The sequence below is a fragment of the Falco rusticolus genome, chromosome 12, assembly GCF_015220075.1.
Source record: "Falco rusticolus isolate bFalRus1 chromosome 12, bFalRus1.pri, whole genome shotgun sequence".
In the NCBI taxonomy this organism is placed as follows: Eukaryota; Metazoa; Chordata; class Aves; order Falconiformes; family Falconidae; genus Falco; species Falco rusticolus.
The window spans coordinates 7682896-7707553 of NC_051198.1; the positions used below are offsets into that span (position 1 = coordinate 7682896).

Here is a 24658-nt window from a genome sequence, read left to right on the forward strand (position 1 = left end):
GGCCGTTGGCCTGGCTGGAGGCGGGTCACGGCTGCCGTGCGGGGCGGTGGAAGTCCGCACCCCGGCGCGGAGACCCCGCTCCCCGCAACGTCACTGCGGCGGCCAGGGCTGCAGCACCCATTTTGAAGCCGACCCGGGCAGCTGTTTCCCGCCTCGTCCCGGGGGCGTCGGGGCCGGCCGCGCTCCCAAGTGCCGGCGCGGCCCGCACAAGCACGACAGGGGAGCGGCAGGGGAGCGACAGGGGAGCGCCGGGCGAAGGCCGCAGCGCCGGGCCGGGCCGGGCGGGAACAGGCGCGATGGGTGTGCTGTGCCGGCCCCGGCCCGCAGGCCGTATCCCCGACCGGGCCCCGACGCCGTCGCTTAGCAACGGCTCCCGCCCTCCCGGCCAATCGGCGGCGCGCTCGGTAACGGCCGGCAACCCGGAAGCAGAGGGCGCTGTGCCCCGCCCCCGCGGAGGAGGCGGGCCGGGGGGCGGCGGCGGGCCGGGGCTGGGGGTGCCCGCCAGCTCCCTCCCCGCGGGGGCACCGAGCGCCGCGCCGTCGCCACCGCCGCGCACAGCGGCCACTGTCGCACCCAAGCACCCCCCACACCTGCCCTCTCCGGCGTCCCCCCGCGTCCCCCCCACGTCTCCCAAGCCCCCCAGTGCCGCCGTCCGGCCCTCCGCCGCGCTCACGCCCCTCCTGGCCGGTGCATCCGCCGGGCCCGGTCCGCCGGCGGCGGCGGCGGGCGGAGCAGGGGGCTGCTGAGCGGCGTCTGCCGGAGCCAACGGGCGGCGGGGAGGGGGGCGGGCGCTGCGGGGGTGTCGGGTTAGAGCAAGGCGTGACCCAGCTGACGGGCGCCGTGCGGAGCCGTGCGGCGGGCGCGGAGCCGGAGCCGGCGGGGAGCAGCAGCAGCAGCAGACAGCGGCGCGCGGCGTCGGTAGCGGTCGGCTCTGGCGCGGCGTCTCGTCCACCCCCTCGTGAGCCTGGGGAACCTGCAGCTCAAAGCCGCTGCCAGCCACACCACCATGTACCCCGGCAACAAGCGGAAAAAGCTCTGGCGGGAGGAGAAAGGTACTGCCGCCCTTCCCGGGGCCGGGCCCGGGCCCGCTTCTCCCGCCTTTGCCTCCGCGTTGGCCCGCGCGGGGGGTGGGTCCCGTCCCCCAGAGCCGCCGCCCCGCCGGGGGGTGCCCGCCGCCGGGCTGAGGCGGCGCGGTGGGGGAGGGGGCGCAGCGCTCTCCGCCCTGGCCCCTGCCCTCTCCCCCCCGGAATGCCCCCAAACCCCGCGCGCCCGGGGTGCCCCCCCGCCCCTCGGCAGCCCTCCGGGATCCGGGGGTGTTTCAGGTGGGGTCCGGAGGGGCTTCCCCCGCCTGGGTTATCGCTGAGTAACTTTGCGGGCGGGGAGCGGGGCCCTGGGGCTGAGGGGGCGCGGGGGGGGGCGGGGAGCAGCCCCTCTCCCTCAGGGCTGCCCGCCCCCGGGTCACCTTGTGGAGGCGTTTCAGGCCGAAAAGTTAAGCACATGCCGTCGAAACGTGCCTTTACTCGTTTTCATGCATATGTTTTCCAGGGAAAATGCGGTTTGTTGGTGTCACTGGTGCCGTGCACTTGCGTTCAGCTCCCGGTGTCGATCACCCGGGGTGACACGCCGGGGGTGTGGGGGATCTCCGAGCGCACCCCTCCTGCCATCAGAAATACTGTTTTTAAGCACCCCCACCATGTGCAGAGACTCTGTAAAACCCCAGTGCCAAACTCCAGAGCGTGAAAACCGTGGGATAAGCGTTTTATGTGGACCTTGCCACTTAGATACTTTGTATTCGTCACATGGAGAGCAGTGTAGAAATTAAAGAGAAATCGACAGAGTGGAAGTAGAGTATTTACGTTGCCTAGAAGGAAATGGCTTCCTGCCTGGTATGTTTACAAATAATCTAGAAACATACAAGGAGAGGAAAATAAACTGATCAATGGGTTCTATTTCAAGTTTTCTTTCTGTTTTTCCATCGCCCCTGTGACTCTGTGTGTGTTTCAAGCCAAGAAAGCAGAAGACCAGCCTGAAGGATGGGATTCATCCCTTTTGTCTGTGGCAGAAATCAAGTGCGTGTTTCTAAGGCAAAACTGTTAAAACAGAAATAAACTGATCCCTCTGTAGGTTAGCTGCTCCTGACAAACTCCTCTCAAATGAAGTGAGTTATGTCGTATACTTTTTTTCTTTCAAAGCTGTCTTACAAAGCATGCTTCTGTAGTTACAGTGAGGCAACAAATTTCTACAAGATGTTTTAAGATTTTGTTTTCAACAGAGAAGATACAGTTCAGTCTTCTCAGGCATTGCTTATGTATGATCAACTATAACTGATTTTCCCTATGCCAAGTCCTTAATGGTGTGTGCCGTTATCTTCAAAACATGCTGGTTTTGTGCTGGGGGTAGATGGGGAAAGGTTTCTGGTAGGCTCTGGTGAGTGTTCCCATTACTTGCGCTTGTCTCTTCTAGCTCTGCTGTTGTCTGTGTGAATTCATAGCCTGACATGTGAACTTGAACCCTCAGTGAGGAGGGTCTGGAGGGTAAGCTGGAAACCTGAGCTGCAGGCGTGCATTTGTTGGCTTAGTCAGCTGTGAGGATAGCAGCCTCCATCAGTGATGTTACTGAATGCAAACCAGAGCTCACAACTGCTGATGAGATTTTTCTATCCAGGGGAGCGTGTTTGTGAGTGCTATCTGGTCAGGACTGTGGTGTCTTTTTTGCCTAGTGAGAATGAACTGCATTTGCCAGTCTTTGCGCCAGGAACTGCTTTCCAGCACCATGCCGATGATGCTGGCCTTAAGTATTTTGAGTGAGGAGGGCAGAAAAAACTTCCGTGTTCATGGTTGGTGTTGTAGCCCTGTTGTGACTGTTCTTACCAGTTATCTCCTTTACTAGAGAGGAAAAGTACAGAAGCCAAACTTCTTTCCTTCCTACCCAGATTATACTTTTGAAATCAAATCTTTTGTTAGGTCTGCCTTTGTCTTTTGCAGGTACTCCTGGACCCCTGTAAAGTGGGGGTGTGTGCTCGCTGGCTCAACTCTTCCCATGAAGCTCTGAGTGTAGTCATTCTCAGCCTTTTAGATTCTGAAGTAGTTTTTAAAAAGGAAAAGCACTGATTGCTAAATATTGAGTTCAAACCCACTGACAATACGCTTGCTTTTCTTAATTACTTTTTTGGTAATTAAGGGTTGGTCCGTGTTCTCCCAGAGTGGATCTTGCTTGAGGACAGCTGAAACAGAGTAGGGGTGGGACTGGAGTTGATTTCAGAGTCTTCGATACAGGACTGGTCTGCCTGCAGTCTTTCAAAGGCACTTCATAGAGCGACAGGCAGAAAACCGTACTTACAGCTAAGGCTGTCGGAAGCATTTTCTGGGGAGGTTTGTCTATAATTAAGACTTGGTTCTCGCTGCTGACTCGCAAGAGCAAAGTTTTATGAAACCCTCCTATAGGAGAGGAACATGCGTTTTGAAGGCACAGAACTGGGTCTGTAACCTCTTCAGCAAAAGGCAGTCAAACTTCCTGTGCTTGTCAGTCCCTCCAACCTGATGGGCACGCTCACGCGCTTCCGGATTTGCCTTTCTGTAGTAAGTCTAACGTGCACATTAGGTACTTGGTGTTTTGTATGCTTGAAGATCAAGTAATGGAGTTAAGTGCATATCTGTTGTGCATAATGATGATCCTAATCACACTAGTTTTAATTTTTGCATTTGTAAATACCCAATTAAGATACCAGGCCTGAAAAATAGGAGATAAATGTTTTTGTCAACTTAAGAAATCATTAATACTGTCAAAAATATTAAAATAAACTTATTTTGGTAAGGGAGCCTGTGCTCAAAACCTACCATTACTAGAATGTGCTGATTGCAGCCTGCATATTTAGAAGACCTTGTTTTGAAAAAAACCCAATCGAATCCACTGAAAGTGATTTTTTTTTTTTTTTAAGGTTTGATCTGAGAAGCAGTTTCCATGTTCAGTCCACTCACTGCTCCTTCAACTCAAGATGAAAATATTCTTTTCATGTCCGTCTAGTCCTTTATGCCAAAGGCAAATAATACAAGTCTAGTCCTCCCCTAATCCGTAAAAACTCTTGAATTATCAAAGAGCATTTATTACTGAATAGTGTGCCAGGAAAAACTTACTATTATGGTAATAGTAGTCCAGTCTTACTGGTAAAGACAGACCCCAAAACTTGATTAGTGTACAGGCATTGTGATATGCTTGACAGTTTGGGTTGTGTTCCTTCCATACCCTTTTTGAAGGGGGAAAGCTCTGCATCTTGGTCTGAGCTAATACTGAGCACTGATGTGGTGGGGAGGGAGAAGAGGACGTGGCTGCAGAAGTCAGGTACAGGGTCTTGCTGAAGCACCAGCATGCAGTGTTGGGTCATTGGGATGTTTGTTTTTGTTTTTTTTATTATCTTAGGACTTAGTCCATTTATAGCAAGGTCTGAAGAATAGTGAAGTTGGCAGTAGCCATCATAATTGTACAGTCTTGGAGGCTTTACTTATCACAAAATGTCTGAAAAAAGTGGTGACTTTCTCAGGAGAAAATAACCATCCATATGTGTTTCAGTGGGGTAACAGTGTGTCATACTAATGCTCAAATAAAAATCCCTAAAGCTTAACCCATGCCTTTCACTTTAAACCCAGGTACCATTTCGTAGCACTTTCAATCCTGCAGTTGCAGTTCAAGCTGGTCTTGGTCTGCTTTTTAGAAATGTGTGTAGCCAGTGGATGGCAGTGAACTTTCCTAGCACTTGGGATTATGTTCAGCCAAAGTTTTCAAACTTGCTTCTACAGTGTACTCTTGGGTGTCTGACAGATACCCTAGTATTTTCTACAGCTGGTGATTTTTTTTTTTTTTTTTCCCCAAAATGGGATTAAATGCCCCTGGATGTGTCTAAAGCAAATGACAGAAATTTTCTCATGCTGAAGATTACATTGTTTGCAGAACAAAAAAACCCAAACAAACAGAAATGCCTTTCTTATCACTCTAGCCACCTAGAAAGTGACATAACATTTGCTTTTGCTCTAATTCCTTTTGTAATGTAGTAGTGCTTTGTTAATTTTGTGCCACACTCCCTGCCTGTACTTGCTGGCACTGTTAAACTAATTTCAGTAAAGATGTCTCAGTTTTGGTCTTCCTAACTTTTTTTTTTTGTAATAGGGTTCTGGTTTACAAACGCAGAGCCTACAGAATAGACTCTACCTGAAAACTCTATAAAATAAGAAATCTCTACTTAATAAATTGGATGTTAGTTCTCTGATTCTTGAATTCAAGTGACGAGAAGAAGAGGCACAGTAGTGATGTGGGGAGGAAGTCTGGACAGCCAAGAGTGCGTTGAAGAGGCATTTCTTTTTGCTGAACTGGGATATCCAGAAATAGGCTCATGCAGTTGTTTAGATGCACCGTGTTTAGCTCCTATTACTTGTAACTCATTGAATCATCCGTGCTTGGTTCTCTCAGATGGCATTTAATTGCATCAAGGACACTGAATTGGTTGCTACTTGGCTAATGTGCAAGAATATATGAAAGCTTGCAAAACTTTTTTTATTTCTCTTCCCCTAAACAGAGCGTTTGCTGAAGATGACCTTGGAAGAAAGGCGCAAAGAGTACTTAAGGGATTATGTTGCATTGAAAAATATTCCAACATGGATGGAAGACTTAAAAAATAAGAGCGAAACTGATGGTAAGTAAAACAGGGGAATAGTTTTAAATACGGACAATTCTATTTTCTCAGTCTGAAGTGACTTTTAGGAGGGCCAAGACTCAGAACCCATGTTGTTACTGACAGTGGCAGCCTGACATGGGGACAAGAGCACTTTGGGGGCAGGGGGAAAAAACCACCAACAGAACTTCTTAAAGCCTCACTGGTGTCTGCTGATTTTGTAGATATCCCCATACAGTCATAATACGCTGATAGCCTGAAGTGTGTAAAATAGCTGTTCTCTGCACGAGTCTTTTCAGATATTTCAGCAGTCAGCCATGCCTAAAGAACTTTGTCTTTGAAACTTAGTGAGCAGAATGATACGGGGAATCTGGGCAAAATGGTGTTGTTCTTGTAGGTGGCTGAAAAGTAGAGGGGAAGTGCGCAAGTTGTGGTGTTTTCTGAAAATCCAGAAATGGGAGAAGATTGGATTTGAAGCCTCTTTTATGGTCCTGCCTGCTTTCTTGGGTTGAGGAACATCAGCCTGGCCTGGATTAACTCCCCTTCTCTTGGCACTTGCAGCGTTATCACAGTTATGATCACTGGTAGAGTTGTTTAAATACTTGCAGTGAAGGCTGACCAAAAATGAGAACCCGATTCACTTACAGGATTATGTACAACAAAGAATTCTCTAACAGTGCCTCGTTCTTTTTCATCCACATGGGGGTGCGGAAGAAACTTCTGAGCTGGTTTCATCCTCCTTTTGTCTTTTTAGTTCTTGTTATCCTACTTGGCTGAAGCTTGTGATTTTTGGAGGAGGATCTAACTAGGAGACCTAAAGTGTTTGCTGCTTCTGCAGATATAGGACTAGTATTCTGACCCTTTTGTTATCATTAAGGGCAAATACTGGCCTGTGTCAACACGTGTGCTGCGTAATCTTGTGACTGCAGGTGAACATGGTCTTTATGATAATACTTCAGGTGAGATGTGGCCTGGAACTAAACAACTGGTTTTAGTAAAATGGGAAAGCTGTAATGCCTAGCACAATCTGACAGATTTCCAGATGCCACTATCATAAACATCTAAAGGTAGCATATGCCCTTAAAAGCATCTTTAATGAATTTTGGAGTGAAAATATGTCAGAGGTTCCTGAGCTCTTCAACACTGATGAGTAGTTTTACTACAACTGTACCCATAGACCTCTTTCTCCCATTAGAATATGCCTTTTGTATCTTACAACACAAAGAAGCCTGTCCAGCTAGAAGACAAAGGCTGCGTAAAAGTAAAAAAGATTATCAGACTTCTCTGAACTTCATTTTGGTGGCCTGTGGTACATGGGGATATGCAGTATATCGGATAGTTTAATTGGGAGACTCTCTGTTGGAAGAAGGGTTCGCCGGAGTCAAGAAGATGCTCAATATGAGTTACGCGTCTTGCTCAACTTTATTAGTTTCTAACACTACTTACATAGAACCGATACACATGCATATTCGTAAAGCAGAAATATAATTGGTTAGTAGTCTCTAAACACGCGCAGTTCTCACACCCCTAATTATCATGACTAAAATGAGCATTCTATTATCCATGTAGCTAATTGTGTTGCTGTGCTTCAGCCTTGTAGTTTGTTACTCCCTATTTTCCCATACTGGTCCCTATCTTCCTTGGCCCTGCACCTGCTTTCCCAGCAGCTGTAGCTTGTTACAGCCATGGCCTGTTGGCACAATATAATTGCTTGGTCTCAGGATTCAAGAATAGCTCAAGGCTACCTTTCCTGTTAACTTCAGCACAGCAACTTCAGTACAATTCTGATTACAGGCCTATTCTAATACCAGGTCTGGATTGTGCAGATCTTCAGAGATTCTAAGGCCACGCTTCTGCAGCCATTCTTCTACAACTCTCTATCTGTTCTAGCCTAAAGGATGTTTTTATTCTAACTACTCTCAGGTGCTGTATAATACGCTGAAATTCACAGGTCTTACTACTTGGGCTGCTGCACGTGGCAAAGTGTGGACTTACGTTGTGATTGCTGTTACACTTCACATAAGCAAAATGTCGGAGTCTAACATGTGGGTATTGAATCACGGCAGTGGTGAATTTATTTTCTTGTAGCTGCTCTTGTGTTCTTTCTGTTAGTAACCAGTACACTGCAAAAAATGCTGGAAGGCAGAAGTTGCACTGAAACACTCCTCTGCTACTTGAAGCTTTTGTTATATTGTACATTCAGGAGAAAATATCCATAGTCACTTGTTTTCTTTGATGTATTTGTTGTAAATAAGCCATGTGGAATAGTGAACTTCTAGAAGATTAGACTGCTGAAATGCTTCCACACGTCAACTGATCAGTGCAATTAAATATGTATATTAATGTAACTGTTAACTGCAGTTGCTTCAAACTTTCCCTTAAACATTGACCTCACTCTGAAGGTATAGAGAGTGTATAAGAATTGTATTTCTGAGCTGAAATGTCAAAAAATTAGAATTTCTAAGTCTTCTTGCTGATGTTAATGTCTGCTCTGTGTACTGGTACATATGGAGGGCAGCTGGTACCACCTAAATGAGACTCTGGAGAGAGCAAGTGAAGCTCCAGGTACAACAAAATCGGTGATGATTGGCAATGCCATGCCAAGTTCTGATATTTTCTTCAAGTGAAAGGCTGCTATTGGCAGTGACAAACTAAAGAGGTCTCGAAGGGGGGTGGTGGTGGTGGGGAAATCCTCTGCGTGCTTGACAAGCCAGAACAGAAACTGATCGGGAAAGTGGAAAGGGTTCTTTACCATTTACTTCCAGCACTGTATACAGTGAAAAAAATGACTGATTAGTAAAGTGTGGAGTGGCTGTTCAGGAAGAGTGATGAGGAGAAATCAGGAAAGCAACCAAGAACAAATAAAGTGAAGCAGGTGCAATCAATCAGCTGCTGGAGTAAGGAGAAGGGGAGAGCATCTGGGCTGGCAATACTCCCTGTAAATACTCAACTGGAGATTAAGAGTCTTCAGTACTGCACAAGTTTTTGTACTGACTGTTAGGAGGAAAGTGCGTGAACAATGCAAAAGCTTTATGGTACCCATTTTTACCACACTGGAGGGTGTTAGGAGATTCCGGTTAGGTATGCGTTTTGTTATAAGGAAGTCTAACAAAAGAGTATTGAAAAAGCTCTGTGCAGAACTACTGAAATCGACATGTCCTATAAACTTCAGATTGTGAAGGAGCCAACCTGACCCCCATGATATATTTGCATGCTCCTTATTGACAAGTTTGGAGAACATACCTTAGTTTGGGGAGGAAAATGTTTCTTCCCCACCCTTCCTCCTCCAGCCTTTGGTATGAAGTTTGCGTTCAGAACTAAGTTCTGAAGAAAACCAGTAAAGCTTGGAGTAAGTTGATGTTAAGGTAAATTTGAGCAAGGCTGGAAGTCTGTAACAGAGTGATGTGTAACAGTTTAAAGGCTTCTGAGGAGTTAAGTTAGGGAATCCTCTATGGCAGCTTTGTCTTTTCTTACAGCAGCAAAGGTGTTTGAAAACATTTGGAAGTTGAGAGCAGCTGCGTATAGGTTTTGTCTTTGTTTTGCTCTTTTGTGACTAAACCAAAAACCTACAGGTTTTGCAGTTCTCATATAGACATGACTAGTCATAAGAAATTAAGCTTCTGTGTATGTTGACATGGAACTTGGTCAATATTTCTGATAGTTTTGGTATTTTTTTTTTGTGGGGGGAGGAGGTGGGGTGTTGCAGCACAATGTGGAATGCAGGGACTAAGCCCAATGCCTCCTGCTCTGCACTGAGGGAAGCAAGCTGACGTGGATATGTGCATTTCCAGCAGGACTACGTTGCCAACACCTCTGGGTTTTGGCATACAACTTGCCAGGATGCACAAGTGGACCTCGGAGATGAAGTATCGTAACACTGCCCCTTTTCCTTCCACTGCTGTTATTGATAAGTGGTCCTCTTTCATGTAAGAGGAGATGATAGGAAGGGAAAAAAATTCTTGTTCTTGAAGTAGCTCTGTAAACATAAGCTTTCTTTGGTTTAACTGCATTTTATTAAGGAAACGAAGAATTGTCCACTTTGGGAACAAAGAATGAACCTGTCATACAGGGCTGGATAGTACGTATATACTGTAATCCGTCATTCCTCCCACTTCTTATCCTTCAGATAGACCAAAGGCAGACACATCTCAGCTGTTCTGTTATGTACTTTGAAGTAGAGATGCTTTCTGACAATATCAGAATAATGGACTTGTTTTCTGAAGCTCTGGATTTTGTATATCTGTATTTCAATGCTATTTATTATATACCACCTTATGCTAGGCATTCATCCTGTACAACATTGGCTGCTTGTGTTTTGTGATGTGTGGTGAATAAAATGCCACCATGTAGATGAATAACTAGTGCTTTTTGAAGTTAAATACATGTATTAGCTTTTTCTTGGGTACACAAGATGTCTTTACTCTTCAGTGGGGAGTATGAGAGATTGCTTCAGAAAACTTTTCCTTGAAAGCTTTTTGAAAAATCAGTGTCTTGGGAATTCTGCTGTCACAGAGTTTTGTGTCACTGGTAGAAAAATGTTTTGTTGCATTACTGGGATAATTCAGAAAATGGAATAAATTATATAGTTTGAACTCGAGGCAGCCGACAGTCCTGCTGACTCTAACAGCCTCTGGGATTCACTGGTATAGCAGGGGTGCCAAGAAAACAGCAAATTCAGATGATGGTTTAAAGATCTTTGCTAATGGTAAGGACTAATTTGGTTGGATGAAGTTAACGTTAGGACACAGTAACTGTTGAGGGTTTTATTTTTGCTTAAATGCCATGAAAGATCTGCAGTCCTTTTTCTAAGCAAGTCTTGAAGTATGTTTAGATGTTTTGACAGCCTCTGGATTTTCTTAATCTGCTGTCTTTTTAGAAAATCGTATGGTTCAAGATGTATTTGAATTAATCTTACTCTGAGGGCTTTATGTGTAATATTTGATTAATAAAAGCATCTTTGTACTATGAATCTGTAGTTTTCTAAATAGTCAGTGAGTGGACACGATTATAGAGACAAGGCATCTAGATAAGCCACTCAAAATGCCTCATGCTGGAAAAAATAAGTGTGGTAATACTGAGCTTCATTGACCAGCATTTGCGGAGATGGTTAACTAACCACAAGTCATACTGGGTTCTTCAGAGCATCTCTTGTGGCCCTGTTTGATGTGAGTATCTGCCCTGTGGGAGCTATGAATTAAGGTGACAATCATCAAACAGCTGTTGGAAAGTAATGGCACTATGAAGCAGCGGTGGAATTCAGCCAGACATCTACAAGTGGGAGATGGCATCTCTCTGAACTACTCATTATTTTCAGGGAGTTATACAGAAAAAGAAAGTAGGTTCTGCTAGAACCTTAAGATTGTCAAAAGTTGCCTGACAGTCAATGATTCTGTCTGTAATAGCTATGTGAAACCAGTGCATTTCAAGACCATCCCCCCACCAGAAAAACAAGTCCATCAGCTTGCATTACCTTTTTTTCTTACAGTGAATTTAACAACTGTCTTTAGAACAGATTTCTAGCGAAGTGACAATGATGAAAGTAAATCGAGACATCTTAGCTCAGTGTAATGCTTGCTATGTGTCAGTCAGAGAAAATGGTTCTTTTGCTACTGAAACTCTTTGTGCTGTGAACTTAACCAGACAGTTTTTCTGCAGAGTTGATGTAGAAAACTGCAATAACTTGCCTGCCACAGTTCAGGATCTCCTGCTGTTAGCTGTGGCCTTGAACATGAGTTTGAGCTTTCACAGATTCGCAGCTTTACTTAAACTTGTGCTATACTGGGTTTTGTCCTTACTTTTCATATAGTGGCATGCCACTCTGTTACTCATCCTAAACATTTTATCGCAAGGCCTCTTGAAGGCTAGTATGTTTAAGGTTAGAAAGCTGTGTCATTTAGAGGCATGTGGAGACTACTGCTTATTAATTGTTGTATATAATAGCCTGGGGAGCTCCACGAAAAGACTAACATCTGTGGCTTCTATGAATTGTGTGAAGATCACAGTAATGAAATATTTTGGATACTTAGGAAACTATACGCTTTTTGTGAAAGTGGCTGTGAATCAGTTTGCTCATTCTGTTGTCTCTCAAAATTATGCATATGTTAAGGAAGGAGCAAAGGAATTGCTGTGGTAAAAAGAGCAAACAACGTTTACAGCTTATTAGTCTGTACTAAAGTTATCCAGCAGTCTGCGTGCCCATGGCGTAATGCAGAGTGACTTTAAGGCAGAGATGGCTTATGTTTGGCTACAACAGATACCAAAGGCTGCCAGAGCCATAGGGGGTAACTGGAGCCTGGTGTGCCTTGCTTCTCCCAGGTTTTTGGCTGCCCTTTGGGGATGTGTCCTGAACAGATGCAAAGCTGCAGAGTGGTACAAATCTGACCATGTGATCTACTGACCCCTCACATCTTTCTGTCTTTCTAAACACATACATCGGCTATTCTTTTCCAAAGATAACCTTACACAGCGCAGAGAGGGGAAAAACTCTTCAGGTGCAAGTTTCCTTTAGTGTAGACTGAGAAATAACCTTTGGGTGTGGGTGGGTGGTTTGTTTCTAGAGGCAAGTATTCTTCTGTAGTTAGTGACATCCCTGACTGAAGTGGATAAAGCAGCATGTGTAGTATGGCGGGGGGAAAAACTACAGTAAACTAAAAGAACCAATATGTATTCATTGACCTTGTAATTCCCTAGCGAACTGTCTGTTTATAGCATTTATAGGGTGGATTAGCCATCAAAGAAATGACGTGCATGTTAGTTTTCTTTAAAATATTTTTCGAGAAAAATAAGAAAACACTTTTGCTTTCATAAAGTGTGTGAAATGATTATTAAAAAGCAAAAAATCAGCTCTGTTTATATAGATGAACACAGAATCCAGTGTGGCTAATCCTCTCCCTAAGGAAGTAAATCACTTGGTTTTGATGTAATTAAGATGATTTCTTTTTAAGCTGCTGTTCCCTGATATTTTTTAACAAGTTAACTTCTGCACAGCATAAGCTTATACAGGTACTTGATAGAGTTATCCTTTTGTGGCCCTTTTGCGTGCAGCTGTGAGAACACTCTTGTCACTGGTGGCAGCCAGCTCCTCAAGGGGAAGGAGTTAACCGTAGGAAAGGATGCTGCTCTCAACAGTAAACTAGTATCCTTATTGAAGCCCCACAAGCTCTCAATGTGTTTTAGAGAGTAATAGTAGGTGGAGATGCAAAGGGAAGTTAAAGATGTCTATGCCAGAAAGAATATTTCTTAAGAATGTTACTAATGGGCTGGTGACATGATTCTTGACTAGGTTAATAACTCCCACTCCCAAGTTTCTGTCCTATGCAACATGAGGAACAATCTTATTTTTGTAGCTACTGAAGATCGCTGTGCACTGAAGTTTTGTACAGAGGTCCCTAGGTAAGTACCAACCAGAATTAGAAAGTCCAGATGATGCAGCATGCTGTCAGCTGGCAGGCTTGTTCAGAGTGTGAGGAAGGATGGCTTTAGCAGCAGCAGTGCTGTGTGTAGGTTGGTACGCACTGTTCCTCAGAAATTGTTGAGAAAGTTTAGGGTTTCTAAAGTTCCAGTCAGGAGTTTTCCAGTGGCTGACTTGTCTCATATTCAAGACTACTAAGGGAAAGAAGAAGAATTGTAACTTTTTGAGTGAGATAGTTTAATACAGGGGTCCTCAAACTAAGGCCCACTGGCTGGATACGGCCCCCAGGGTCCTCAATCCGGCCCCCGGTATTTACAGACACCCCCCGCCCCCCCCGGGGCTTGGGGGGGGAAACCAGGCAGCCGCAGATGACTGCCTGCCACTTCATCCACGTGCCGGCCCCCTGGTTAAAAAGTTTGAGGACCCCTGGTTTAACATATGGAGGAAGAAAGCAGTAAGTTATACATCTTGGTCTCCAGTAGTTTGTGTTGATGTATACGTTTGTCTTTTCTCCTTTGAATAGTTTTCCCTCTTTTTGTATATAAAGGATGATCTCCTTTTGGGCTTGGGGATTGCAGGATCAAATCCTCAAATTAATTGCTTTGCTCTACAAAGACAGTTTCAGTATGTCACCTAGTTTTGCCCAGTATGGTAACTTGGCTAAAGCCCTCATCTATAATTTATGATGGATTGCGGCATATGTTCTCACAGTCTTTTGCAGACAGATGTGAGCCAGTGTGCCAGCCTGACTAGAAGCCACATGTCTATGATTAGGTAGAGGCCAAGATCAAGCTGTTAAATCGTACCAGTGTCATTGCTTACTAGTGTAGACCTGTTGCCCAGCTACATGATGTCTTTGTACATAGGTGGGAAAAGCTGACATCATCCTGCAGAAGACTGGGTCTTTTGATAAGACAGTAAGAGGCTGGTATGGCTTGTCTTAATTCACTATAGCATAGATGTGACAGACGTTTGTGAAGGTGCTGAACTGTTGCTTCAACTACGTTTTGCTGCCTGGGGCTAGTAGTAACTAGTGATCACACAGGATGGGCCTGTCAACTGCTCTCTTTATGTGCGAGACTTGCATCAAGTCTGGAAATTAACCACACGTAAGGATACGTATTTAACTCCCATGATAAGGTAGGCGGATCACTGATGCACTTCAAGTTCACTGAGCTCTGTTTGGATGATTTTAACCAGCTTTCATGCGTAGCTGCATTTGCTTCATGCACACTTAAACACTTCATTACACATGTGTTAAAAACCAAATGATTGGAAACCAGATAAGCTTGGTTTCCCTTTTTTGGTTTACTAGAGCCGAACTGCTTGCCATGTAGAAATGTCTCTAACAAATCCAACTAACGTCCAAATAAGTTGTTGTAGTATTTCTTACGTGAAGTGATACATGACTTTGTGCAAGGGTGTCTAGCTGATGTGCCATAGGAAAATCCAGTTGATACAGAGTGCCTCAGCCCCGTAGGAAGTGCTACGTACAGGTGTGTTTGTTACGATGCACAGAAAATGCTCTTCCTTGCTGGAGAGAAGGCTTAACAATCCAGTTTAAATATAAACTTATATTTTGTGCTGCTTTAAAACCCACTGAAATTAGTTTTATGCATGGCTCCATTTCTCTAAGAAATATTGCTTGTTTAAATGCAGGGGGAGAAGCATAATGTTTGTGTACAGAAGAGGCACTGAGACTTGCATCTGTTGTGTGTTGACTTGGCATGTTTGCAGAAGTCGCAACGGCATTTACTGAAGTTTCCTGATGTTTGTTTTTTTTTTGTGAACAGGATACTATAGAATGTACAACCAGCAAAATTAAACCTCTCAGCCTTGTGCTAGTAAAGCCAATGTGTTTATTTGTGAAAGCGGATGTAGTTGTTAAGGTGTGCTTTTGCACTAATAGCATCTCTAGGAGTTCACAATCAAACACTGAGTTAGAAATGACTGCCCTGTAGTTTACCAAGGGGATCCTGTCCAAAAGACTTGGTCCATCTATAATGCAGATATGCAGAAAGCATAGAACTGGTTGCACATCTGTCTTGCTTTAAAACATTACCTACCTTATTCTGCTTTCTCCTTTTTCACAGAGGCTTTTTTGTGCAAATGTGTGCCTTTTTGTTTGTCTCTCTGGAACTGCTGGGTAGTCTGTAAAGGCATTGTATTTGTGCACCAAATGAAAACCAGGTAACTTATGACTTGTAGTTCACTGAAGTTCAACCTACCTTTGATTTATTCCTGTATGCTTAATGTAATCTTTTCTGTATGAATAAGGTACTCTTAGTGCTCTCATACAAACATGCTGTGTGTTGCAGTGCTGTCCTTTTGTGGGAATGCTTAATGAGTCTACATCAACTGCAAGCAAACCTCAGACTTTATGTAACTGTCAGTGAGAGTATGGATCAGTTATATTTTAAAAAAGGTAGAGTTCCTTTTTTTTTTTTTTTTTCTTCCCCCTTTCTTCATTGCTACCAGAGTTTTTACAGGAGAATGTTTGTAAGCTTTAATTTAAATAACTAAATCCTGACAGAATGACTGACTGAACAGGCTCTGAGGTTTTGTGTGTCTTTAATTTCCAGGTAGGCATGCAGAAGAAGATAGAGCTACATCTTTCTATTAACTGCTAGTGAGTTTGTATTACTGCTTATTTTTCAAGTCCTTTAAGTAAGCAAGCGTGACTTGCAATGCAAATGGGTCTTAGTAGAGTCCTCTTCAAATATTGAAGATTTTCTTCTATACCTTGCTGTTTGGATTGAAGCCCTACTATTTCTTAGAGTAGCAAATTACACGTGCTGTCTCAGGGAGTAGGGGAGGGGAAATGCTGCAAGGTAAGCGCTACTCAATGAACCTAATGTCTTCGTGCGGAAAACGTCACCTTTGGTACTTGCTCAAAAACTTACCTAGCTGTCCCCTGCTGCTAGAAAGCTGAAGTTCCTACTCCCATGTGGTAAGTGGTTGTCACTATATCTCATGCAAAGAGGTTCTTGAATGACAGTGCCATGAAATATTTGCTGACAGTTTTGCAGAAGTTTCATAGTTTGCTGGTAGTAACTTCTTATTTCCAAGCTCCACATTAAGTACTACAAAAGGCTGTCATGCTCAACTACAGAAGCTGTTGCTTAGCAATGGTGTAGGGAATTAAAAAACAGAGAATACAGAATAAAAATAGTCTGCTTGGTAAACTAATGAATGAATGAAAGCTAATGAATTTGTAGTTTCCCACTATAAACTTATTTTAATTCCGCTTGATGGTGTATGTGCTCTTCACACCTATTAAAAATGGGTTTTTACGTTTTGGTAAATGAAATAGATGCTGCTGAAGACCAAACACTTGGTTGCATGTGAAAAGGCAACTTTTTTCCAGCCAGTTTCTGAAGCTGAGTGAAGGAATGCTGTGCTGCTGGTAGTGTAAATTTTGGGTGAAGGCTCGTAGTTACCCCAGGAGGTACTGGATTGATTTGAACGTACCAGGAATAGTTGTGTGAATGCTGTGATATTAGCAAGAAACAACTCTTGCAGTGAAGGTTATCTGCTTTGTCTTTGAAGGAATCTAGTGAAGTAGCATCACCTATAGTCTTCTAGCTTTATAGAGAAGTATCAACATGCTCCTGTGAGGCAATGAACAGTGGTCTAAAGGAGCATAATATGTTTTTCTCTAAACTTTTGAACTTCCATTGTTAATTTCAAGTTCTCTGTAGCAGAAGGAGGTTACAAAGTGGGAATCGAGTTGGAGATGGTGCAGTGTAGTTCTTGCCTCCATGGGGCCTTGGTTGACTGTTTAACGTACTTCAGTACAACTCACACTGCCCTTCTGGAAGAAGGATCTGTGTATTGAAATCCTTGGCATCCCTCATACAGAGGTAGTGATAAACAGGCTTGGGCAACAACCTAGTACATGTGCTATCCAATAGCATTTTTATTCCAATACATTGTCACAATATCTTGAATCTCTCTGAAGGCTCACATGAAAAAAACAACCGAACAAGACAGTGATTGAATGAATTTCTTCAAATACACAAAGCACAGCTCCTTCTGGGTCCTAGCTAAAGCAGCAGCCATTCCTATGGACCCTAAATCATGAAATCTCAAGCCAGCAGAAACAAGCATAGCAACCATAGCAGCTGGATTCTGACTCTCCAAGTAAACAGACAAATACCTGAGGGCCTCAGCCTACTTAAGTCATGTCTTTGCTGTCAGTGTGTGTGCTGCTGAAGTGAGAAGACTTTGATTTATGAATTGACAATTGTGTGTCCCTGCAGACCAAGTTGCACCACAAATAAGAATTGAGAACATATTCCTTTTTTCTTGTTCTCCTTGTTTGTTGTGACTGTTTTCTCAAACTTTGGTCTTTGGTACTTCAACACTCCATACCAAGTCTTCTCTTGGCAACCTTCTCTATTTTCTGTCCTTTCTCTTCTCCCAGGTTTAAAGGGTTTTTTGCCTTTCTGTTTTGTTTTTGAGGGACATAGAACTGTATGGGATAGACTGAGGAAAATGTTGGAATATGACACTGTAAGGACTATACAAGCCCTTGGTAATACAAGAGTAGTTGCCTTTTGCATGAGCATTGTGTGGTTTGTTAGGACTGACTGGTTATTTTTTATCCATCCTCATGGTACACTACTCTGTCTCCTTGATGTGTAACTTAGTCTTCAATAGCTCCAGTTCAAACATGCCGCTGAAAAGTAGAGGCTCATATGTACAGCCTTGTTCCTGGGCTGCTGCTAGCTGTATTATTACATTTAATTTTGACCAAGTGAGTTTGTTTTGGGCATTTTGCAGTAGCTTTAGATGGGTGTTTTATAGCACTCAGAGTAGAACTCGGATACAGAACTCAATTACGGCGTGGTTCGTTGGATGTGGGCTACTCAGTTAACCAGTGGACATCATGTGATGCACATGTCCTCAGATGGGGATATTTTATACCTCCTGAAAAACGTTGACTGGGAGACACCATGGCCTCCTGACCTGGAAGATGGGGCAGAGTGCAAACTCAACAAATTTTTCCATAGTGCAAAAGTGGAAGGTGCAGTTGATGCACCAGGTGAACCACAGATATGATTAAGGGACTGGAGCATCTCTTCTGCAAGGGGGGACTTAGCCTGAAGAAATGACACCCCAGATGGGACCTGCTTGGTGCTTATACAGATATGATGGGAAGGTGTAAAGAAGATGGCTTCACACTTTTCTCAGTGGTACTCGGTGACAGGACAAGAGGCAATGGGCATGAGTTGAAAGAGGAAATTCTTTCTGAGCATAAGAAAACAAAACTATAAACTGGCTCTGAGGGCACCTGAATGCTGGAGCAGGTTGCTCTCTATCTTTGGAGATACTCAAAATCCAGCTGGGACAGGGACTTGGGCAACTTGCCTGGGGTGACTTTGCTTTGGGTGGAGAGGTTGGTCTTGACAATCTCTAGAGGTCCCACCCAACCTCATCAATTCTGTGGTTTGTGGTGTCTGCATGCCTCATAAGCTTTGTAGGTGGGTAATCCAATTATGCCACTTTGTAATTAGCTGAAACGGCGCATATTGGCAGGGTGTGCAGGCTGGGACAAGGTGTTGGTGTTCATGCAGTGCCTTAGACTTGCATGTTGTGCTGCATTTTTGGCTAGCTAGAAGGTGATTTGTTTGCAACAGATGTTTCTTCCTTGTATTCAGGTTCTGATTTAGTTTAAGTCCAAAAACTGATAGAGCAAATCTGTACTACAAATCTGAAATACTAGAGTGCATCTGTGAATGCTTTCCGCCTGGTGATGGAACATATGGAAATAATGCTTATCTTGATTTAGATAAGCAATTGCCTTTCCTGTACAATCATCCACAGTTAGTAGGAGTAGAAGCAGGCACGTAATGTAACCGATCTTACAATCTGTCTTTTCTAATGCTCCGTAAACCTATGTAGGATCAAATGGAATGGAAAGCTGTGTTATATGTGAGGTTAGTAATTGCGAATAGTTTGTCATTTTTAATCTGTACAAGATACTTGAAAAAAGAAAGCATTTAAAAAAAAAAAAAAAGGCACTTAGGCACGAAAGGAAATAGTGCAGAGAGTAAGTTGCAGAATGGTTGTGTTTCCCTGTGGTCAGATGTGCTCTTAAGGCTCACTTGACTCCTTTGTTTTTTCAGCAGAGTAGCCCAAGGAAAGTGGAGCAGTGTCCTAGTCCAGCCTTTGCTGAGGATTCTCCTAGGAGTGGAAAGACTGGCTCTTGTCCGGGGTTGATGTTGGGTCATTATCCCTTGGTCAAGTTCTTTTCCCAGCACTGTTTCCAGATCGATGTTACGGGCTGCTGTTGTAGAAGCCTTCCTTGCGGAGATACATATTTCTACTAGTAGCTGGCATAGCAGGGATGAGATAGCGGGCAGAGCTACTTATTTTTTCCTTGGAATTCATTTACTTCCTTCTGCTGTGAATTGTAAAGCTGGCTATAAATGATGAAACTTGCCCATTTTCGGTTTTGTTTCTTGTAATTCAGTCTGTTACTCTTGTTTTTATGAACTAAAGAAAAACAGGCTTGACTTGTTTAACAAAATTTCATTTTGATAGTGCAAGCCTGTGAGCTTAGCTGCTGTAAATCCTTTTAACTTGTTCTTTCTTTCATTTCTCTTATCTGCTTTTGCTTGTGGAGTGCCAAGAGCCTTTTTCTTTGCCATAGGTATTACTTTATATTATGGGGCTTTAATAACTATTTTTACTACTCTGTGTGTGCTCCACTCTTTTGTTATCATGTAGTTTTAAAATGAAAATGTGTTTGGGTTTTGTGTTTTATTTAACAGAAGCTCTTCCAGCTGTAGGTTTTTCTCCTCCCTTTGGTTGCAAACTCTTTGGTATTGCTGTAGGAATTTTTGTCAGTGGATGTCTGATACCTGTTTTAAAAAGATGCTTTAAAGTGTACTAGACTTTAAAATCCTAGCTATTTTAGCAGTGACTTTTAGAGTTGATTTTACGATAAGTTTGTGCCATGCTTTTCCATTGCACCAGCTCTTTATGCATGCTCTTATATTCATATATGCATTTATTTTATACGTATGTATTTATATATGCATACTTTTATATTCATGCTCTTTATGGGGGCTCCCTCTAGTGAGCAGTTCTGAAAGTCGTTTTTTTTCCTCTTAGTCACGTGTTTTCTTTCCAAGTGCAGTTTTTGTTTTCTAAATCCAATACATTTTTCTGTGAGTTGTAAAGGTCCTTTTCCTTTGGTAGCGCTGGAAGGACTTGTAGGTAGAACTGAGGGATAGGACTGCCTATTTGGTGTATTTGGTGTTAAGACCTCAGCTGCTCAACTCCATCATACTTAAAGATGTAGCTCTGTGGACTCTAGGTGCTGGGAGCATGATTAAAGGCCCAAAAGGTGTGGCCTAGGAGGAAAAGCTAAAGGAAGTTGGGCTGTATAAACAGAAAGATAGAAGATGATGGGGTGGATCTGGAGGGAAAAAAATGGTGGTGTGACATAAATTTTCAACTGGTGAAGATCTTCAATTTTAATTATTCCTGAGGCTGGAGCAGAGGGAACCAGAGGAGGACCTGGAGTGTTTGTGGTGTGTCCACTGTTGTGTGTTTTCAAAAACAGCCTAAACAAAACAGATTTTGTGAAGGATGTAACAGGATCAACTCTATATTTTGTGCATTTGTGTGCAAAGATGATTTAGTGACCACTGATTTCACTTTCTAATAGGAGCTACAGTAAACTTGTTAGCAATGATAAAGTTAAAAAAAAAAAGAAAGGTTTTTTCCCCCCCCCTTTATTTCCTTTTTTTAGGTATTTTTTGGTATATTGTTACACTTCCCTAGCAGATGTTGTCGTGTTGTGTTGTGTGTCTTTTTCCCCTTCCCTCCATCAAAATCGGCCCAGAGAAGGGGTGGATGAGGGCTGAGTTAGGGCTAGGTAAGCAGAGGAAAAAAGTTCGAGAATTATTTAGGTTAGAAGAGTGGCAGAGTAGGCACTTGGGAAAAAATTCAAAGCGTAAATCTTAGTAATTGCTTTTATGTTGGGCGTTTCCTTAGGGTTCTGTTAGGTCCTCACCTGCTTGTGAAAATGCAGATTTTTGGGGTGTGTGTGTGGTTGCTTTACGCTTCAGTGTCTCACTTTGCAAAATTAATTTCATTTCTTTGGAATGATTACACTTGAACTGACTGTAGTTATGCCTACAGTCATTTTACGATAGACTTCTATTGTGCTGTGAAAGGCATTTCAAAAGTTTGTGAATATTCCATTTATCCTCCTCCATAATAGCTTTCTTTATATGCCAATTAATTCTTTGAATTCATCTGAACCTAAAAGCTCTAAACGGTTGTGAAATATACCTGTATGGGAGACCATTGCTTTGCTGATGCTTTTAGCCCAAGGTCTTGAATTCATTAGGGCCCTTTATTCCAGAGGCTGGGCTGGCATTAAATGTTCCTGGGAAGTTATGGGGGATGAAGACTCTGGGATTGCACCGTCTCAGATAACCAGACTTTACATGAACATGCCTTGTAAAATTCACATTAAACAAAACAAAAACAGGGTTTATTTGCTTTTGACACGCAGACATAATGTGCTTAAACCCCAGTTTGAGCCCATTCATAATCCTCACTGTTGACACAAGGTACAACAGAACTGTTAGCACAACTATTGAGATCAAGGAAGAAAAATAACTCGGTGTGTGAGAGTTGGGAGAGAACTGAGCTGGCCAAACTAATGCTGATTATCACTGCTTTGTGAGAGCTCTCTGCAGTGGCTTTTTTTGTTGCGGGTTTGTTTTTTGGTTTGGTTTTGTGGGTTTTTGTTGTTGTCTCTTGGGAGCATCTCCCGGTAAAAGCCTGTGTTTTTACTTTTTCAATGGAGATGGGCATGCAATAGAACTTAGAGGCAGTCTGCTCCGGAGGGAAGGAAAAGCCTAGAAACAGTGTCCCCAGTGGTGTGCAAAGATAAAAACTCCAAGTAAAGCAGAAGCTATTGTTCATACTTAATACTGCCACAATCCCATTGCAACAGCTATTTTGCCATTTTACTAACCGTGGCTTGATTAAAAACAGTCATCTGAAGGCATCCAGGGTTCTTGCGCAGGCACTTGCTGCGTGTTCAGTTTTGCTTGTGAGCCAGGATTGCTGTGGTGACAAGGGGATGGCAGCAGTTCTAGCAGGCAGGGAGCCTGCCTTCACTGCGCGGCTGGAAAATCTTCAACATCTTCTAGTACCTCTTAAATTTTACTGTAGCTATGCTGGGATTCCTGTGGAGGTACTTCAGAAAATTCAGTCTCTCTTGCTTTGCTTGGGTTTTTTGTCCTGAAGACTTCTTATATTCACAGCCACAGACCAAACAAAATAGTTTTTTGTCTTTGAGTCTGTGATGCATCAATTTAAAACTGAGGTGGATTTTGTCATAGTCTTGATGTAGTGTAGGTTTAGTTGGTGGGGTTTTTGTTTGGGGTTTGGTTTTGTGGCTTTTTTGGTGTGTTTTTTTTTTTTTTTGTTTGTTTGGGTTTTTTTAGGACTGGAATATATTAGAATTTTCCTGGCTTTCCAGCTGTTCTGCCTTTAATGTGAGCTCTGGACAACCAATGTGGAGACAGACTGAAAAGCTTGATTTGCTTGTCAAGCAGGTCTTATCTCTAAAAACTTAGGTTGAGTCTAGAGACACTTCAGAGGGTTTATTTCTTGAGGATGTACGTACAGCTATTTTGTTACTGGAGAGCAAGAAATACTCTCATTCCCTTGTTACCACAAGTGCAAGGTAAATCTGTTACTACTAGGATTTTTTGTTAATGCACTAGTACGTACACATGATGTGTATCCTTTGCAAAATACACAATCCCCTGGAATTGCTGGTTTGTCCTTGCTGAATTATGGTACCATGAATTACAGGGTAATACCTAGAGCATTTGACTTTCCTGGGCGTATTTGAGGACTGACCATACTTATTTATAGATCTGATGTTAATCATTCCCTTGGGAAGAGACTTTGAAGTAAATTAGTGCAGGTTTTCTTTAGTTTGAGAGACAGACAAAAAAGTGCGTGGTGAAGGAAGAGATGGGAGACAGAGGTGGGAAGCAAGTTACTTGTAACGACCAGGAATGCCTTCACTGTTGCTGCCAAGGTGAGGTGACTAAACTGATTACAGGAGAAGAAAATATCCAAAATCAGGTATCAGTTTTGACTTTGTTAGGAAATGCTGTCTGCCAGCCCCAGAGATCTAACAGATGGCAAAGGAAATAGTCTCCTCTCCTGCAACTATTAGTATGATACTGGGATTACTTTTATAGTCAGAAATGTCTTAGTAGACTTGTTGAGTGTCTTTGTGAATAAGATTTGGCTCTCCATGACTTCCATCAGTGTTAAGCATCCTTCTTTAACAACCCGAACAAAATAAAATAAGTGCAAGCTCAAATCCTCTGTTAAACAGACTTTTATTCAAAGAAACAAAGGTAATCTATCAGAGATGTAGAAGGCTACAGTGCAAAAATGTACAATGCAAAAAGCACGTGCTTTTACTGCTGAACTGTATTAAAGACAGTGGCCATCAGGGCTCTTCGAAGAATTGTAGGGCAGGTAAGAGACTTGCTGAAGAGGATGTGATAGATTATATAGGAGTGTTGTTTGTTTTTTCTCATAAGGTAGTGAATTTGCTAATGCTTTTTCATGAGAAAGGAGTCTCAAGAGAACCACACTCCAATATATTCAGTATTAGTAAAGAGTGAGAACTAGAGGCAAAGTTGTGAAGGTGTGGAGGATAGAAAAATCGGGAGGCAGTGCCCGGTGCACGCGACACGGTGTTGCATGGCTCCCTACAGAGAGGGTTCAGGTGACCTTACTGGTGAATTGACTAAGGGACATCTCTGCTTTCCCTCTGACTCGGAAATCAATGATAATGAGAGAATTAAGTTTGTTTTAATTGTGTGGTATCTGTTTCTCCATGCCTCTTCCTGGTGGATTTTTTTTTGTTACTTGTTTTTGTGTCATACTGGCACATATACTATAGTATCCAAACTGTGCTTTCTATTTAAATGTAATAGGTTTGTTTGGAGAATTCAATGTGTTTTGATTTGATGTTCACTACTGTTGCAGTAACTTGGGCAGAAGGTGGAGGGGGAGGATGATGATGATGTGTGTTTTAAATTTGGCAGAGCTCCAGTAGGATGCTCACTGGGGAGGGATGGGGAAAACAACTGTCCTGTTTGTTGGCAAAATGCATTTAACATGAAAGCAGATAACAAATCGGACTCTGTAAATCAGTTACAGAGGCTGATTTTTATTTTAACACAATTCAACAGCTAACTGCAATGGTTATCTTCTGTGGAAAAATGGATGAACAAGGTTATTATTATGATAATAAAATCTTCATATCTTCCCACATAAATGCTCTTTGTTTTGGATAAGACACTGAGCATGATCTGGTGGCAATGGAGTAGTTTCTTTTGGAGCCAAATACAAGAACTAAACTCCTGAATATACACACAAGGCTACCTTTATGCTAATGTAAGTCACAGTGGCAACATATCTTTTGCTGGAGGTAGCATGGATTTTTCACTAGACGTGATAGCGATCTGAAGTAGAATTGAGTGAGACTAGTTATTTTGGAGTGGTTGAAATAAACAGTG

At 43.0% G+C, this 24658-nt stretch overlaps 1 protein-coding gene across 2 annotated transcripts in view; it reads left to right on the plus strand.

Annotated features, from left to right (window-relative positions):
* Positions 1-794: 794 nt before the first annotated feature.
* The window catches only part of MACROD2 (mono-ADP ribosylhydrolase 2), an 892536-nt gene continuing 868672 nt past the window's right edge, over positions 795-24658 (plus strand). For both annotated transcript variants that reach the window (XM_037406063.1, XM_037406064.1), the window contains exons 1-2: positions 795-1052; positions 5567-5683. In XM_037406063.1, coding sequence (XP_037261960.1) covers positions 1007-1052; positions 5567-5683 — 163 coding nt within the window. In that variant the 5' untranslated portion in view covers positions 795-1006. The remainder of the gene's footprint in view (positions 1053-5566; positions 5684-24658) is intronic.